Here is an 18,143-nt window from a genome sequence, read left to right on the forward strand (position 1 = left end):
GTTACTGCTGCGGATGACCTGTCAATGCTTGACCAATTACGTAAAGGAGGCCTTCCACATGTTGATGCATTTATTGATGATGATGATGCGCACGTCATTACTGATAGTGATGATGATGATGATGCATTTATTGACCCCGAAGCATATATAGACGATGAAGATTAATATTATAGTTCATGTTAGGTATTCCATTTTTTTATATTCATGATGATGATACACTTAAATTATATACATATTATTATTCATGTCAGGTATTCTTTTTTTATGTTGTACTAATTTCGTTTACTCTTTGTCATTGCAGGTGCTGACAGATGGTGGGCGCGGGTCGAGAGCGCTCCGAGGCTCCTTCCTCGGCGCGTGGTGGGAGGGGTAGTTCCATTCCACCCCAGACCCTCCGGAAAGCGCTAGATCTCAGTATGAAGACACCACCGGCGGTCGCTTCTTCTTTGGCCATGAGAGGTCGGTGGGAAGAAGGAGAAGGCTAGTAGAGATGAACGTGGCGGCGGGAGAGGTAGGAAGGCTGCCAGTATGCCTTCCTCGCCGCCACCCTCAGCTGATTCACCTGACCACAGGACTGCTCCGTCTGAGATGGAGCCGCCTCAGGTGGACCCATCTCGGACCCCGGTCCACGAGCCTCGGGCCGACGAGCCTTCACCCCACGAGACTCCGGTCCCTGAGGCTCCGCCCCACGAGACTCTGGACCAGGCTATGTCGCAGCCGAACCGATTGGGGGACTGGCCGGAGTCGAGTGGCCATGCTAATGGTGACGAGGGTGGCTATAGTTCTGATAGCTATAGTGAGAGTGAGCTGGTTGAGGGGGGCAATGTCTACCAGCATGGTGGTACAAAGCTCCCGCCCACCCCGGCGACCCCTAACCAGAGGTGGTTGATTACGCCTGATGGGAAGAAGTAACTGCATTTACTCTTTTTTTAACCTTTTGCCTTCACGTTTCTTTGAATACCTAATGCGTAAGCCTTGTCATACTGCAGGTTTTGGAAACACGATCGTGGTCTCCGCAGACCCAACACAGTCCTTGGTGTGATTTGTCGCCAGAGCTTCCCGGGGTGGGTCACGTTGCCCGGTGAAGGCCAGGATCCAGAGCTAGGAATGACCTGGGAGCACTACTTGGCTGCCCCGGCCCTGCCGGGGGAGAGGATCGGCAGTGTCGAGTGCCACATGGTGGCCGACGTTGTGATCCAGACGTTTTGGGTAATTTTTCCTCTCTCATCTATGTTGTGTTTTCTTGTTTGATTGGCAACCCTAGTGATTGTACTAATCCGTGTTTTCTTGTTTGATTGCAGACCTTTTACAGGTGTGCTGAGGGACAGAAGGAGGCCGTGACTCAGGTTAACGAAGCCGAGTGTAGGCGGCTACTTCAAAACTGGCGGAACGGGGCTCGGACGCAGGCTACTCGAGACTACTTTGCCTCGATTGGTATTAGGATGTCCAAGGCGAGGTGCCGCACGAAGTATCTGAGTAAGGAGAACTACATGAAGGTAATTACCTATTCTTAAGGCCTTGTATTTAGTTTTCTTGATTTGATTCGTAGGCGTAGCTCTCAAATTTCTCTTACTTAACTTAGGTGCCCCCGAGATAGTGTGCGGATAGGTTGGATTGTTGGGAGGCGTTGGTGGATGAGTAGTGCTCTCCCCAATGGCTATCCACCCACAACAATGCAAAGGATCGACGTGGCAAAATAAGCGGTGTGCCACACCATCAAGGCAGCGTCAACCTATATCAGTACGGGGATAACTTGGTATGTGGTTTGCTTCATATTTCATGCAAATTCAGTCTTCATGCTAGCTTGAGCCCTTAACTAATACTTTGTTCCTCTCTTTTAGGCGCAGCACAACAAGACGGATGTGCCAGAGCTGTTCGACCAATATGACATGGCCCATAGTGCCCCGTATAAGAAGGCCAAGGCATTCTCTGAGTCTGATCTCGATGATCCAAATAACTTCACCAACCGCGCCTCCCACAACAAGCTCGTAAGGTACAGAGATGAGGGGAAGGCGAGGATAGGGCCGGACTTTAACCCGAGCCAGCCTATTTATCTAGAGCTGGTGATGATATCTGGTGGCGGGAGGTACCATGGCTTGTTAGCCATTGGGGATGGACTGATACGTTGTACTAGCACTCTCCCGTAGATCAAGAGGCGCCAGACGAGCTCCGATCCTGAGATAAGGCCTCGTCCACGGCCAATGGATCTCGAAATCAAGGTTAGTTATACAGAATCAGATACCTTTCCTCCATTACATTATGTGTGCGGCCGTCGATGATTACAATGCTAAAAAGGAGTGGTTTTGCAGGCTGCTATTGAGGAAGAGAGAGCAAAGACCCAGGAGCTTCTGGCAGAGGAAAAGAGGCAAGTGGCGGCGAGGGAGAGGGAGACTGAGGAGAGGACGGCTAGGCTTTTGGAGGAGGAGAGGAACCGGAACGACATGGCTAACCGGGCCATATACGAGCTCTTCGCGGTAAGTTTCTTCTACATATTAGCTAAATCATGCACGCAATGTTCCTTTCATTAGTAACTAATATGACTGACTCGTCAAAACCAAATTTGCAGTCCATGTGCGAGAAGAACAATCAGACCCCTTCGTCGATGCCAGTCATTGCTCCGGCGGACACGGTGAGTTTCATTTGAATGGACATTACTTATTAGTCTTCACATTTCAGTTGCATCATGCTAACGAGACATTGCAAATGATCTTTCATTTGGTGCAGCATAACTCCCGACAAGCATCGACGTCTGCCATTGGCGCGAGCAAGAACCCCGATCCTCCTCTGTCTGCCACTACCGCGAGCAAGAACCCCGATCCTTCACCTACGGGTTGACGGTAAGTTTTGCCAAGTGCTTTGCTTAATTAGCTCCAAATTGACCTATTTAACCTAGCATAGCTCGAAAATGACCTATACTTAGCATTTTTCCCTCCAAAATGACTTAATATGCTTAGGTAGCTCAAAATTGACCTATTTAACCTAGGATAGCTCTAAAATGACCTATACTTAGCATTTTTCCTCCAAATGACTTAATATGCTTAGCTAGCTCTAGAATGACATAATATATATGCTTAGTTCCAAAATGACCTTACTTAGCATTTTTTACATCAAAATGACTTAGTATGCTTAGCTAGCTCAAAAATGACATAATAACCATACTTAGCTCCAAAATGACCTATTTTACAGATATAAGTTGCATCATAATAATCTTCACATTTTAGTTGCATCATAATAATCTTCTTATTCTTGTCTTCTTCTTCTAACTTTCTTCTTTCCCATTTTGTAGATTTGCTTCAGATCACGGAAGCTTGGGTTGATGGAGTGCTTGTCTTTAGTTTTTGTTTTGATTTGTGAAACTTGCTACCTATGATGAAACTGTGTAATATTGATGAAACTATGTATATGTATGGATGAAACTTGCTACTATTGGTAACATGTGCTGGATATATTTGCGTTCATGGCTATTGGTAATATGTGTTGAATATGCTATATTGGTCATATATATATCTATGTTTGATTTTCTGTGGAAATGAATTGATATAAGAAAAAACAAAATTAAATGAGGCAATATAGGCACTTTGCCATCTGTTGGCTGATGGCAAAGAGCTTTGCCATCCGCTGGCAGATGGCAAAGAGGCCACGTGGCAGCAACCTATGAAGCACTCGTCTGGCCTATTTGTTCTCTTTGCCATCAGCCAGCAGATGGCAAAGAGCCTGCATCCTTTTCTATCAGCTGGCGGAAGGCAAAAAGCCTGCATCCTTTGCCACCAGCTGGCGGATGCCAAAGAGCATGCATCCTTTGCCATCAGCTGGCCGATGGCAAAGAGCCTGCACCCATTGCCATCAGCTGGCAGATGGCAAAGAGCCTGCAGCCTTTGCCATCTGCTGGCTGATGGCAAAGCACGCCGTTAGCCTCCTAACGTGGCTAACCCCGTTCCTCAGGCTTTGCCATCGGCCAGCTGATGGCAAAGGCTATAGGCTCTTTTGCCATCTACCAGCAGACGACAAAGAAGCCTTTACCAGAGTTTATTCAGCAGGCCCTTTGCCATCTGTTGGCAGATGGCAAAGCCCTTTGCCATCTATCGTCTGTGCCTTTGCCATCTTCCATGGCAGATGGCAAAGTGCCTGATTCGAGTAGTGTGTACCTTCCTACATTTATCCAAGCTGATCTGCTCTCCATGCTTAACCTACCAACTGCTATCACCTTCTCGATCATCGCCTCCCCCGGGGCCTCCGCACAGGCACGACGTTGGTGCATGGGTCCGTCCCTGCCACGCCGACAAATCTGAGCGGTCGAGCTCTGGCTCGCGGCAGGCCCCGTGCACGTCACCTCACTAGGCCCTCAGTGCCTTCTCCTCATCTAGAGCAACCAGAGGCAGGCTGACAGCTGTAACGGCAAACCGTGTTTCTTCTTGTGCCTGTTCACAGGGACTCCGCGGGAAGGATAGTAGGCGGCACCGCGAGTATTCTTTTCTCTTGGGCAATTCGCTTGCACGTTAAAAGGGGGGCTCCTGAGCATCGTGACTCAAGAGCTCTTACTGGATCTCCAGCCCTCACCCCCTGGCATTGACCACGGCATCACGACCTGGCATACCAGCGGCGGCTGAGCTCGCTCGAGGGTCGGGACATGAGGACGTAGAGCACTAAGGAGATCATGAGGGGAGGGAAACTCGTATGGGCCAGCCTAGCTATGCCACACGAGTAGGCGCGCAGCCTAGCGCAACGTCAAGAGTCGCCACGAGATCAACGAGATAAGTCCCGCACTCAGATTGGCTAAATGTTTGGGCCTAATGGTCACTCACGCCGTCGCAGCCCCGTTGCGGCCACATCAACTCCCTTTCTCGCCTTACCATGGCTGCATGAGCGCTAAGGGGGACCTCCTGAGCATCGCGCCTCAGGGGCTCTTACTGGACCTCGGGCCGCACACCTCCTGGCCTTGACCATGGCATGCGATCTGGCATACCAACGATGGCTGTAGCCTACCTGGGGCCTGGACCTATCGGCGTAGAGCAACAAGCTATCGCGTGGATGCCATCATCAAATTTTCATAATAGGGAAGATAAGCACAAAGGACATTACAGACCCTTACATGCCCCCACGGGGTAATTCATGATTCATTGCAGGAAACAAAAGCCGATACTAAGGGAAATCCTATCTACATCCTTCCATGGTGGACGCCATCATCAACAGTGGGCCACGGGAGGCTGATGCCAACCCCATACAGATCAGCGGCGGCGACGGCCGGATGCCGCAGCTCTGCTACGAGCGCGGCAAGAGCTCGGGGGCATGTAGCTGTCGTCGCTCGTCTCCGGAGTCTCGTAGAGCTCGGGAGAGCTGCTGGACTCACAAGGGTTGCTGCTGCTGGAGTGGTCGCCCGTGGGGCGCGCATAAGCCTCGCTATCCTCTCCGGAGCAGCACTCCAGGCGGCGGCCCTCGGCATAAAGACCTTGAAGAGGAGGGTGGGGGCGCCGTCGAACTCGAAGTGGATCGCGAGGGCGCCCCTCGCACGGTAGACCCGCGCGATCTCGCCCCAGCCGCGCATCATGAAGATCTTGCCGGAGGGGACCGCTTCGACCTCCGCTCCGGTCGCCGGGGCGCTGCAGTCGGCGTGCTGCAGCCAGAGCTTGAGAGGCCCCCTCGACGGCATCACGTCAGAGAAGAACCGAGGAAAGCAGATCCAGGAGCACGGAGGCATCAGCGCCCACAGCACCAACTCACGCGAGGAGTCCGCGGCATGAACCCCAGGGGTGACCGCACGCGTCGCCGTGGCGCGGCGACCCTGGTTTCGGCGTGGGCGGCGCTGCTTGTCACTCCATCCTCCCGAGCCTTGGGCTTGGGCATACAGGGGCAGCGGGTACCCCGGAGGAGGCCGCTCGCACCAAGGCCTCGACACCACCTGCATCGCCGCTTCATCGCGGTGATGGATCGACCTCTTCTTCAGTGGAAGAGGCCCAAGATTATCGCGGGGAGCCTTTCCTTTCTCATCGGTAGAAAAGTTTCTGATGGGCGCCATTGTTGTTGGCAGTGGAGCAAGGAGGAAGAAGGAAGCAAGCGAGAAAGAGATGGGCAACGGGGGCTCCGCCCCCCTCCCCATTTATAGCAAGGGAAGGCCAACCGGCGTCTCCCATGATCGCAGGTAATGATGGTTTTCCTCGCATGTCGCAGGGACTTGTGAAGTCGTGCAGTTGCCAAGGCAGCATGGGGAAGCGGAGGCGCCCACGTCCAATCAACCGCCACGCGTCAATCGAGACCGCAGGCTTTGGGGCCCGCGGCACTCCGTACTTGGTCCTTGGCTTCGCTGCGAAGCCAAGCCCGAGCACACCTTGGGCCCGGGGGCTACTGTCGGCGTCCTGAGAACGGGGGTCCCCAGACTTGCCTGCCTGCGGCCCGCGGCATGGCTAAGCCTGCAGGCCGTATGGCCCATCTTCACCAACAAAGCATCCAAGACGCTCGCGGGGGTCCAAGCCTCGTGAGGCGGACGACGCAAGACCTCCTCGGGAGTAGCCTAGCTAGGCAGACTCACGAGGAGCAGAGATATCAAGGTGGGGCAAACCTCACGAGACCCTCATGACGTGAGCCATGACGCACGACACCAGGCGGGTGCCAGGCTGGCGCCAGCGCGCGCAGCGTCCTTGTTTCCTCTTTGGTGCTAAGGAGGCTAACGCAGGCGAAGAGTACCGAGGCATCAGGCAAAGGTTGCTATATTGGTGCCACGAGACCAAGACCAGGAGGATGGCAAGACGGAGGTCATCATGGAGCCCAAGACGGCGTCACCACCAGAGCCTTTGGCAGGTGAAGACCACTTTTGTCAGGATACCTTGTACTAGCTGTCCCCCTTCGAATTAGCCCGCCATTGTTGGCTCCCTTCCCGCTCGATATTTGGGAAGAGGACCATGGCCAATATAAATAGGGCTAGCCACCACCTTAGCAAAGGGAGAAGGGGAGAGGACGAATCACAAAGGCACAGATCATTCGGGGACAGATCATTCAGACCACCCACACACAAACAAGCTCACCGAGCTCAAGAACACCTCAACCTGAGGAGGCCGTTCTTCCCTTGTACTGTTAATCATCAGGCCTAGAGGCAATGCACCACCACCACACTGGAGTAGGGTATTACACCACAACGGTGACCCGAACCAGTATAAATCTTGCATCTTTCTATGTTCTGAGTTCGTTGAGTTCGTCTGCGAGATCTTAGTGAGCTAGGGCGTAGATTGGTAGGAAGGAAAGACTTCGCGTGCACCCCAGTGGTCGAACCTTAAGGGTTTTCCGGAACCCCACATCTGACACTTCACACACGGAGCCGAAGGACTGAGGAAGTCCCTGCAGAATTCAGATGCATACTTTCTGGTGCAACAGCAAGCGCTGGAGGATTTAAGCGCCAAACAAGAGAAAGTTAATAAGCTTGCTAAGCATCTAGCCAGCATTATGGGTACCCAGGATATTGTTTCTTGAGCTCTTCTGAGTGCTTTCAACTTTGGACTTGTTCTGCTGCGGCGTTTATTTGCACTGGTCACCAACTTTGACAACCAATGTATGTGATATGCTGCTTTGTTCCCTATATTTGCACTGGTGGCGAACTTTGATGCCCAGTGGATGCAATATGTGTAATAGCCGTGATAGCCTAGCGTAAGTTTCTTGCTTATTTATTTCCTTATTGTCTTGTTTATTTGATTGCTTGTAGTCAGTGCAGTTCTTTTTCCGCGGTTTGCTAGTGGCCACAATAACCTATTTTTTAACTAGGCCACAATAACCATGGGCTACATATTAACTACTGTGACCATGGGCCTCCTACGGGCCATAGAAACAATGGGCCTGCTATGGGTCATAGAAACAATGGGGCTTCTACGGGCCATAGAAACAATGGGCCTTCTATGGGCCGTAGCATCAATGGGCCTACTATGGGCCGTATGATCGATTGGCCGAACATGGGCCAATAACGGACCACATTATGGGCCGTATACGGGCTAGAGTTGGAATAATGGGTGACTAATGGGTATAAAGCGATACACTATTCATTACGGGCCAGTTTCACCAAGGAGCGTTAATGGGCCAAGAGTTACAAAGGGCCTCATTTGGGATAAAAGATGTCATGGGCCATACATGGGTCGGAAGTTACAATGGGCTGGAATATTGGACGACCCAGATGACGCTACTGATCCTAATTCAGATAGGCCGTAACGGGTTGTGAGTTAACGGCTGTAAATGGGCTATATACGAATAGGTCATGAACCGGCTTTCCGTCGGCCGGCCCACTACCTTTTGACCAAGTCAAATGGACCGACCTTTTCACCAGAATGGGCCTCTTTTTGGCCGTACCACATATCGACGTATCATAGGTACCTTTGGTCCAATGAGTGGATGACATCTGTCCCAGCGGTGAGCTGACACGTGGTTCCTCTGGCTAGTGAGAATTTCACACGTGGAAAATCCCCATTGGTCTGGGCTGTTAATGGGTTTTCAGATCCAAAACCGGACCCGATAGCTTAACGTGTGACCCGGTATGGCGGATGCCACGTGTCTGTTACCCTTGACAAAAGCACTTCCATGACGCGCCATTTATCGTCATGGAAGTGGACACTTCCGTGATGATAATTTTGGTAATGTCATGGAACACTTCTACAACAACACAGGTATGACTATCTTGATTCTGTCATAAAATCTTCATGGATGTACATGCATGACAGAAAACGTGACCTACTGTGACAAACACGTATCATCAGGGAAGTGTATTTTTTGTAGTGAAGATTGAAAGTACACCATCTGAATACATTTTAATCACAGAACTAAAGAAGATCCACATGCAGGATTTTCCACATGCGTCAGCGTGGGAAGATGGGCAGTAGAGCAAGGTCGGAGGAAGTTGTACCTGGGGGTGGTCGGGATGTATCTAGGAGGGCACCGGTGGCCGGAATCTGTCCATACTACGGCAGTGAGCAAGTGGGGAAGGTCCTACCGCGCTGGAGCTTGGTCAGAGAGAACGATGGGTACCGCAGATCGGGACGTGCTGCCTCGATGCCGTCGAATGGAGAAACACTGCACATCATCCCTTTTTCTTTGCGGATGATACATCTCCAATGTATCTATAATTTTTTATTGTTCCATGCTGTTATATTATCATTGTTGGATGTTTTGCCATCATTTTAGAGCAACTTTATATCTGACCAATGGGGATTTTCCACGTGTAAAATTCTCTCTGGTCAGAGGGGGTGGGGGATTATAGGCCCATATCCCTTACTAGCTTTGGGCTTAAACTGCTGACAAAAATGGTTGCCAACAGATTTCAACAGGAGATCCTAAGGTGTATTCACAAGAATAAATATGGGTTCATTAAAACAAGAACAATTCAAGATTGTCTTGCCTGGATCTTTGAGTATATACACCAACGCAAGCTGTTCAAGAGGTCCACCATCCTTTTCAAGCTGGATTTGGAGAAGGCATTTGATTCTATAGAGCATGAGGCTATTCTCACCATTTTGCAGGCCAAGTTTCCCAAGAAATGGATATCCTGGGTCAAAGAGCTCTTATCTTCTGGAACATCTTATGTGATGGTAAAGGGAGTTCCTGGCAGACACTTCAAATGCAAATGTGGGGGTAGACAACGGGATCCTTTGTCTCCTCTATTATTTGTTCTTGCAACAGATATTCTCCAGTGTTAAATAACATGGTCCAAAGGGGGCTTCTTTCTTTAACAATTCCATCACATGATCCAAATTTTCCTATAGTGCAGTATGTTGATGACACTATTCTTTTTATCCCTTCCTAGAGAGATCAGTTGATGGTGCTAAAGGAAGCTCTTATGTTTTTTTCACAGTCAATAGGGCTGAAAATCAACTTCCAGAAGTCTTCAATGATTCCAATAAATATGGACAGTGATTTAGCAGAAGGTCTGGCTGGTGTTCTTGGCTGTAAAATTGGGACAATGCCCATTACTTATCTTGGCCTGCCTATGGGTACAACAAGGTCCAAGATCATTGATTTCATGCCCCTAGTTGATTGCATGGAGAGGAGGCTCACTGCCAGCTCATGGTTTCAGCCCTAGGGGGGAAGATTGCAACTGCTCAATTCTGTTATGTCATCAATGCCAATTTTCTTCTGATGTAGCCTGCAAATCCCCCCTGGTATTTTGAAGCAGTTGGAAAGGATACAGAGACAATGCTTATGGAGGAAATATGGATAGGAATCTGGGCATTCTTTAGGTGCTTCGCCTCTGGTTTGCAGACCCAACAATAAGGGGGGCTTTGGAATTCTGAATCTTGGTGTGCAAAATGATGCATTATTGCTTAAACATCTGCACAAAGTTTACAACAAGGAGGATATTCCATGGGTGCACCTAATATGGAACAACGAATATGGAAAGTGTTAGTGCACATCAAACTGTGAGAGTACATATAAAGGAGCATGCAACTACAACTTGACTCAGTCAGGTACTGTCTTGGTGTTGATGTTCATGAGGTTCATCTGATCTTGCCAAGTCCTATTTTTGCCAGGAGTGCTTCGGAAGTAGTGTTAGGTGTGAAGACAGCTTGGGAACTGGCCAATTCTGGAGCAAACTAACAAGTAACTCGTTGAGATGCTCGTACAGTTGAAGCGGATGCTGCAACTTGTGGAGCAGGTGATATTGTGTTTGTAGATTTAGCCGGTGGACTTGGACCTTCTACTGCACTATAAGTACCAGCAGAATCTTGAGGGCAGATCCTTTTTCATTTCGCTCGAAGAGTAACACCATTCCCTACTATATTCTTTCCCTCGATCTTTTTTGACTTTGCCATGTCAAAACGTACCCACAACACAAAAGAATCAAATCGCTCTTTAGAACTCATTGATGCATGATAAAGACAAGCAATACTTTGATGTAAGACAACCGTATGAGGATGGAATATGTAAGAAAAACAGGACGCCGTGACATATTCACAGCTACGATGTCTGTAAACTTAGCAGAAGGATTTTCAAGAAAATAGAAGTAATGCAAGCCAGACACCATATGAAAGATGCAACCAATATCACTCTGCCTAGTTAAAAGTGTCTTGTCATCAGTGGCATTTCGAAAAATTAGAAGCAGTACAACATAGAAATCAATGCAAGATGCAACCACTATCAAACTGCCATGTTAAAAGCGTCCAATCATGAGTGACTGATGCGGAATACACAACAGCAATACTTTGATGTAAGAGCATGGTATGATTGATAGATGTAGTGTATTCTAGACACAGAAAGGCATGTCATATGCACATGTATAATGTATAAACTCAACAGGTGCAATTTAATCAAAATAGAAGAAATACAGGCTAGACAACATATGCAGCATGAAACCAATTATCACACTGTCAACTAGAGCAAGCACTTGCGATGGTGGAGTACGGGAGATGAACTCATCATGTAGTCTTGGGACTTCAACTTCATTAGCAGTAGTAGTGGCAAATCTAGAGAGTTTCTATTTGCTTCGGTCCGGAGGACCACCAACATCCCCTAACTTACTCTTTTCCTTCCTATTTTCTAATATTGCCTTATGAAGTCAAAACCGAAAGAAGATGAATAAAATTAGCTCTGCATAACTGGTTGATGCATGATACAAACGAACACTACTTTGATGTAAGGCAGGCGCAGGATAGGAGGATGGAATATATACAAAAAAGACAGTATTGCATATTCAGACATACGATAGGAGGATGGAATATGTATGAAAAAACAGTAAGAAGGAACCATATGAACATGCAACAAATATCACTCTATTAGGTAAAAAGTGTCTCGTCGTAAGTGCCGTCTCAAGAAATTAGAAGCAGTACAAGCTAGAAGACAATGCAAGATGCAACTTACATCACACTCCCAAGTTAAATGTGTCTTATGGGTAAGTGATCGTTGCAGGTATAAGTTGTAAGCTACGAAAATGTAATTCAAAATTATCAGAAGCAATACAAACTAGACATCATACGGAACACACAACCACATATAAACAGTTCAAAGTTAGAACAAGCACCTGTGATGGTGGAGTAGGGGAGATGTGCTCATCATCTACACGTATGTTCTAGAAACAAAAACAAGTGTCATATTCATAGGCATTATGTGTAAAGTAAGCAGATGCAATTCAACCAAGTTAGAAGCAATACAAGCTAGACATCATACGCAACATGCAACCACATATAATAGTGCCGAGTTAGAGCAAGTACATGTGATGGTGGAGTAGGCGAGATGTTCTCATCATCTACACAGCTATGTTGACTGTCCAGCCTTGTGTTGTCTTGCGGATCTTGTTGGTAGGATGGTGGAGTAGAATCTATAGGATGCCGGCCTAATTTCCTTTAGCTGTAGTGATTTTGCATTGTGAAGTAAAACCGATAAGAAAAGGAATAAAATTCACTCTTCAGAACTCGTTCATGCTTGATACTGACGAACACTACTCGAATGAAAAGCAAACACGTGATACGAGGATGGAATATGTACGAAAAACAGGATGGCATGACATATTCACACCTATGATGTGGTAAGCGAAAGGCATTTCAAAAAATTAAAAGCACTACAAGCTAGACACCATATGAAAGGTGCAACCAATATCACTCTGCCAAGTTCAAACTATCTGGCGTTTCAACAAATTAGAAGCAGTACATGCTAGAAATCATATGCAAGACACAACCAATATCACATTGGCGACTTAAAGGTGCCTTATCCTAAGTGACAAATGCGGGATATGCAAGAACAGTAGTCTGATGTAAGAACATGGTGTGATCAGATATAGTATGTTCTAGAAATAGGAACACATGTCATATTCACAGGCATCATGTGCGAAGTAAGTAGATGCAATTCAACAAAGTTAGAAGCAATACAATCTAGACATCATACGCAACAAGAAACCACATATAATAGTGCCAAGTTAGAGCATGCACCTGTGATGGTGGAGTAGGCGAGATGTGCTCATCATCTGCACAACTCATTGACTGTCTAGCCTTGCATTGTCTTGCGAATCTTGTTGGGAGGATGGCAGAGTAGAATCTGTAGAGACCCTCTGTTTCAGTTGCTCGGAAGGACCACCATCATCCAATGCCTTACCAATTTCCTTCCGCTTTATTGATTTTGCATTCTGAGGTCAAACCGACAAGAAAAAGGAATAAAATTCGCTCTTCGGAACTCATTCATGCATGATCCTGATGAACACTACTCTGATGAAAGGCACTTCAACAAATTAGAAGCACTGCAAGCTAGACACCATATGGAAGGTGCAATCAATATCACTCTGCCAAGTTAAAATGGTCTCGTCATAGGTGGCGTTCATCAAACTAGAAGCACTACATGCTAGAAATCATATTCAAGATGCAAACAAATATCACACTGCGAACTTACAAGGGTCCCATCATATGTGACTGATGGAGGATACACAAGAAGAGTAGTTTCATGTAAGAACATGGTGTGATAGACAGATATAGTATGTGCCAAAAATAGGAAAGCATGTCATATTCACACGTATCATGTGTAAGCTAAGCAGATGCAGTTTACACTAATTAGGAGCAATACAAGCTAGACACCATATGCAACATGCAACCAGATATCACACTGCCAAGTTAGAGAAAGACCTTGGATGGTGGAGTAGGGGAGACTTGGAACTTGTAATGCACTAGCAGTATAAGGAGAGTCCGTACAGATGCTCCATTCACGTTGTTGCAGAGGACCACCATCATCGCCTTCCTTACTCTTTTCCTTCCTCTTTATTGATTTTTCCTTGTCAAGTCAAACCCACAAGAAAAAGGAATAAAATTTGCTCTTCAGAACACATTGATGCATGATACTCATGAACACTACTTTCATGTAAGGCAGATGCATGTTAGGAGGATGGAATATGTATGAAAAACATGACGGCATGACATATTGACATGTATCATGTATAAAGTGTAAACTAAGCATAAGGTGTTTGAACTAGTTAGAAGCAATGCAAGCTAGAAACCATATGAAAGAGGAAACCAATATCACTCTGTCAAATTAGAAGGGTGACCTACAAATGTATTTGACCAAACTAGAAGCAATTCATAGCAACAGACTAGAAATAATATGCAATATGCAACGAATAAAGGTGTCTCATCGTAAGTGATTGATGCAGGATACAGAAGAGAAGTAGTTTCATGTAAGAACATGGTTAACACATAGGTGTAGTGTGTACCAAAAATAGGAAGGCATGTCATATTCACATGTATAATGTCTAAACTAAGCAGATGCAATTTACCCTAATTAGAAGCATCACAAGCTAGACATTGTATGCAACATGCAACCACATATCACACTGTGAAGTTAGAGAAAGCACCTGCGATGGTGGTGTAGGGGAAGTGCGGTCTTCAAGTACAGAGCTACGTTCAATATCTTCATTTAGTCTTGCTGTTTCTTGAGAATCATGTGGAGAGGATGAAACTGCACTCTTTATAAGAGTAGCGCATCTCATACTAATCCACGGGTGTGACTGCCTGATCATAAGCGATAGATGTGGGATACACAAGAACAGGTAGTTTGATGTAAGAACATGGTGTGATAGGCAGATGTAGTATGTACCAAAAACAGGAAGGCGTGTAATATTCACATGTATAATGTGTAACCTAAGGAGATGCAATTTAACAAATTAGGAGCAGTACAAGCTAGGCACCATATGCAACATGCAACCAGATATCACACTGCCATGTTAGAGCAAGCACCTGGGGTTGTGGAGTAGCGGAGGTGAGATTTGGAACTTGCACTACTTTGGAGTAGCATGGGAGTCTACAAAGATCATCTGTTTCGGTTGCTCCAGAGGACCACCATCATTCCATGCCTTCGTCCTTTTACATTTTGCCTTGTCAAGTAAACACACAAGAAAAAGGAATGAAATTCGCACTTCCAAATTCGTTGATGTATGATACTGACGAACACAACTTTTATGTATGGCAACCACATTGTAGGAGGATGGAATATGTACAAAAAATGCTAACCAGAAGGCATTTCAACAAATTGGAAGCAATGCAATCTAGACACCATACGAAAGATCCAACCAAAATCACTCTACCAAGTTAGATGTGTCTCATTATAAGTGGAAATTCAACAAATTAGAGGCAATATATGTTTGAAATGATATGCAAGATGCAACCAATACTACACTGTCAATTTGAAGGTGTCTCATCAGAAGTGATTGATGAGGGATACACAAGAAAAGTAGTTTGATGTAACAACATGGTTAATAGAAAGACATAATATGTACCAAAAACAGGAAGGCATGTCATATTCACAGGTATAATGTGTTAATTAAGCAGATGTAATTTACCCTAATTAGAAGCATTACAAGGTAGACACCATATGCAACAGGCAACCACATATCACACTGCCAAGTAAGAGGAAGCACCTGCGATGGTGGTGTGGGGGAATTGCGGTCATCAACTACAGAGCTACGTTGACTATCTTCATTTAGCCTTTCTGTTTCTTGAGAATCATGTGGGGGGGATGACACTGCACTCTTTAAACGAGTAGCGTGTCTCACAGTAACGCACTAGGGTGATTGTGTCATCATAAGTGATTGATGAGGGATACAAAAGAGCATTAGTTTGATGTACGAACATGGTTAATAGACATATGTAGTTTGTATCAAAATAGGAAGGAATGTCATTATCAAAGGTATAATGTGTAAAGCAAGCAGATGCAATTTAACAAAATTGGAAGCAATACAAGTTAGACACCATATGCAATATGCAACCACATTTGACAGCGCGAATTTAAAGCAAGCAGCTGGGATGGTTGTGTGTGGCAATTGAGATCGTCAACTGCAGAGCTACGTTTACTGTCTCCATCTGCTGGCAATGCACCCTTTAGAGCGCTGAAACGCTTAGTGCTTATCTTCGAATTACACTGGAGCGACTTCTATCTTTTCTTTTTTTGTATTCATCAACACTGTGTCAGAGCCTGAAATACCCATGCATAAAAAAACAATAGTGTGAGTATGGGTGAAGTGTGTGAACAAGTAGTACAGTGTAAAGGTAGCAGATAGCAGGTCGGTGAGAAATAAATGACGGGAGACATATGATAGCTCTACAACATGCATGGCACACGAAATTACTAGATTCTAGGATTATGAAATATGAGCACAGGGATTGGTGGGAAATGCAGATGCTCCTCCAGCACACCACAAGGTGTGGTTCTTTGAAAATAACAGTCACTGAAACAAATAGACCAGTCCATTTTTTATGCATCGTCCGATGTACAAAGAACGGGTAGATCGCCTTCATCTACCTCCAGCCAGTCAGTGTTATGATCTTCCTCGAAATGCCAGTGACCACCGGCCCAGTCCCCTGCCTCTGCCCTCCCCTTGACCTCACCGCACCGCCATGCTTGGCACCGCCCCCTGGCCATCCCTTCAAGCCCCGCCGACCTATAGATCGGGCGTAAGCAGCTCCTGCGCCCCACACCCCTATGATAGACGTCAATGCGCTGCTTCCCCGGTGAACAGGCGGACTGGGTGCTCCGCGCGCCTAAGCGGGTGCTGCTTCTTTTAATTGCGATTTGACTAACGCTGAATTGAAATCCAGGAGGGCTACAGACCTCTAGCAAAGGTGAAATAGTAAATGGGAGGAAACCTTGTGCATTTAGTATGACAAAGAAGATGTAGTAAGAAGCACTCAACTAGTTTCTTTCGTGGGATGAACACGGTGTGAGCAGAGACGTAAGATTTACACGAATAAGGGAAGAGGAGTACCTCTTTCTACTGGCAATGATGTGTCCTCCTTCTATTTTACCAATGATCTTCTTGTGGTTCCCTGGAAATGAGAGGTTGTGGAGGACGGCGGAGCCTTGGACGAAATCATGGACAAGTTGTTGACTGTGGTGCATTGGCCGTCTGTCGGTGATGGGGAACTAGATCTGAGGTGGCAAACTACGGCATAGCGGGAACAGCTCCGGTGCGGTGGACAGATGCGATAGTGGAGAGGCAGTGGTGAGGCCTAGGACGGCATGGTCGAAGAGGTTCCGGTACGGCGCACATCGGCATCGGCGCCATGGAGGCAGATCTGCCTCGGCTTCAGCTGCTAAGTCCTTAAGGGTGTTGCGGTTGCGGTTGCATTGGACGATGACGTCGGGGTACTGGCTCCAGCGTGATGGAGGAACGTGGCGGTGGATTGGCCGTGATGGGGTGGAGGACGGAGGAGGATGGGGTTTCGCGACTGGTGGAGAGGGCGTTTTGGTGCCCACAGAGTATGAATGGGGAAACAGAGGGAGGGGGAACTAAGGGGAAACAATGTTTTGGTTTGGGACGCGCTTGTTTGAAATTTGGAACAGTTACGAACTTTGCCCCCATCTAAAATTTCGGACATATTTCGGGTTGGGGGTAGGACAGTAATCTTAGGTGTCCCAAATTGTGTGCAGGATAGATTTTGGCCAAGCGCATGGGTGTTTAGGAGCCCTCGGTGTATGAGTGCTTCTCGGAGGCGGTTGAGATTGGCGTCTTGGTGAAGTTACAAACCTACCCTAGTTTAGACCTTTGGACATCGGGCCGATAGGCTACATGGGCCAGAGTCAGGAATTTCCTACCACCAAACATTAGTCTCATGCGGTTTCGGGTGACCAGAGGCTTATTTGGCGCTTCGTTCAATATTTGGGAGCAGAAGCATTAATGTTTTCGATTCTCTTGAATTGAAATTTCAGGATTTGTCGAACTTCACAAATCTGTACTCTTGAAAATCCTAAGGCTATGATTATTTTTGAATGGAGGGGGTACATTTGAATATACATTGTACACGAGTATATATCAAAAAATATGCAACTTACCTCAGTTCATGCATGGTTCCAGATATAATCTCCTTGGTTGCAAAAAAATAGTTAGACATGCGTATGAATATATAGCATGTTCGAATGCACAACAAAGATTGATGCCCCCTTTTAGATCTGATTTACAAATGCCATTATCTCGGGTTCAAATAGATAAATGCACTTCCTATGAATTCGAATCTTCGAAGCCCCCTTTATGTTGAATTCAACATGTATTCTATTTCGTAGCTAGCAATTTGGAATGTATCCATGTAAGTGACAAATGTATAAAGTGCTTCACACTAACAACATGGAGTGCACTAATTAACGTTTATATATGAATTGCAAAAGCAATGCATTGCCTGTATTTCAAACCGCTCTCACTCTATGGATCGATAATA

At 46.6% G+C, this 18,143-nt stretch overlaps 1 protein-coding gene across 1 annotated transcript; it reads left to right on the forward strand.

The window, feature by feature from the left end:
- The first annotated feature begins 1,587 nt into the window (after window positions 1-1,587).
- On the forward strand, window positions 1,588-3,327 carry LOC119319190. The gene is made up of 6 exons (XM_037593675.1): window positions 1,588-1,756; window positions 1,842-2,219; window positions 2,310-2,474; window positions 2,567-2,629; window positions 2,725-2,837; window positions 3,287-3,327. The coding sequence occupies exons 2-5, from the start codon at window positions 2,202-2,204 to the stop codon at window positions 2,833-2,835; spliced, it is 357 nt and encodes a 118-aa protein (XP_037449572.1). The 5' UTR covers window positions 1,588-1,756; window positions 1,842-2,201; the 3' UTR covers window positions 2,836-2,837; window positions 3,287-3,327.
- The last annotated feature ends 14,816 nt before the right edge of the window (window positions 3,328-18,143 follow it).

This window comes from Triticum dicoccoides, chromosome 6A (genome assembly GCF_002162155.2).
Source record: "Triticum dicoccoides isolate Atlit2015 ecotype Zavitan chromosome 6A, WEW_v2.0, whole genome shotgun sequence".
In the NCBI taxonomy this organism is placed as follows: Eukaryota; Viridiplantae; Streptophyta; class Magnoliopsida; order Poales; family Poaceae; genus Triticum; species Triticum dicoccoides.

Bases quoted from the DNA above. Each gene is read 5' to 3' on its own strand.
- LOC119319190 (XM_037593675.1), top strand. The intron at 2,475-2,566 runs GTAAGTTTCTTC...CCAAATTTGCAG, and splicing joins CCATATACGAGCTCTTCGCG to TCCATGTGCGAGAAGAACAA. The intron at 2,630-2,724 runs GTGAGTTTCATT...CATTTGGTGCAG, and splicing joins TCATTGCTCCGGCGGACACG to CATAACTCCCGACAAGCATC.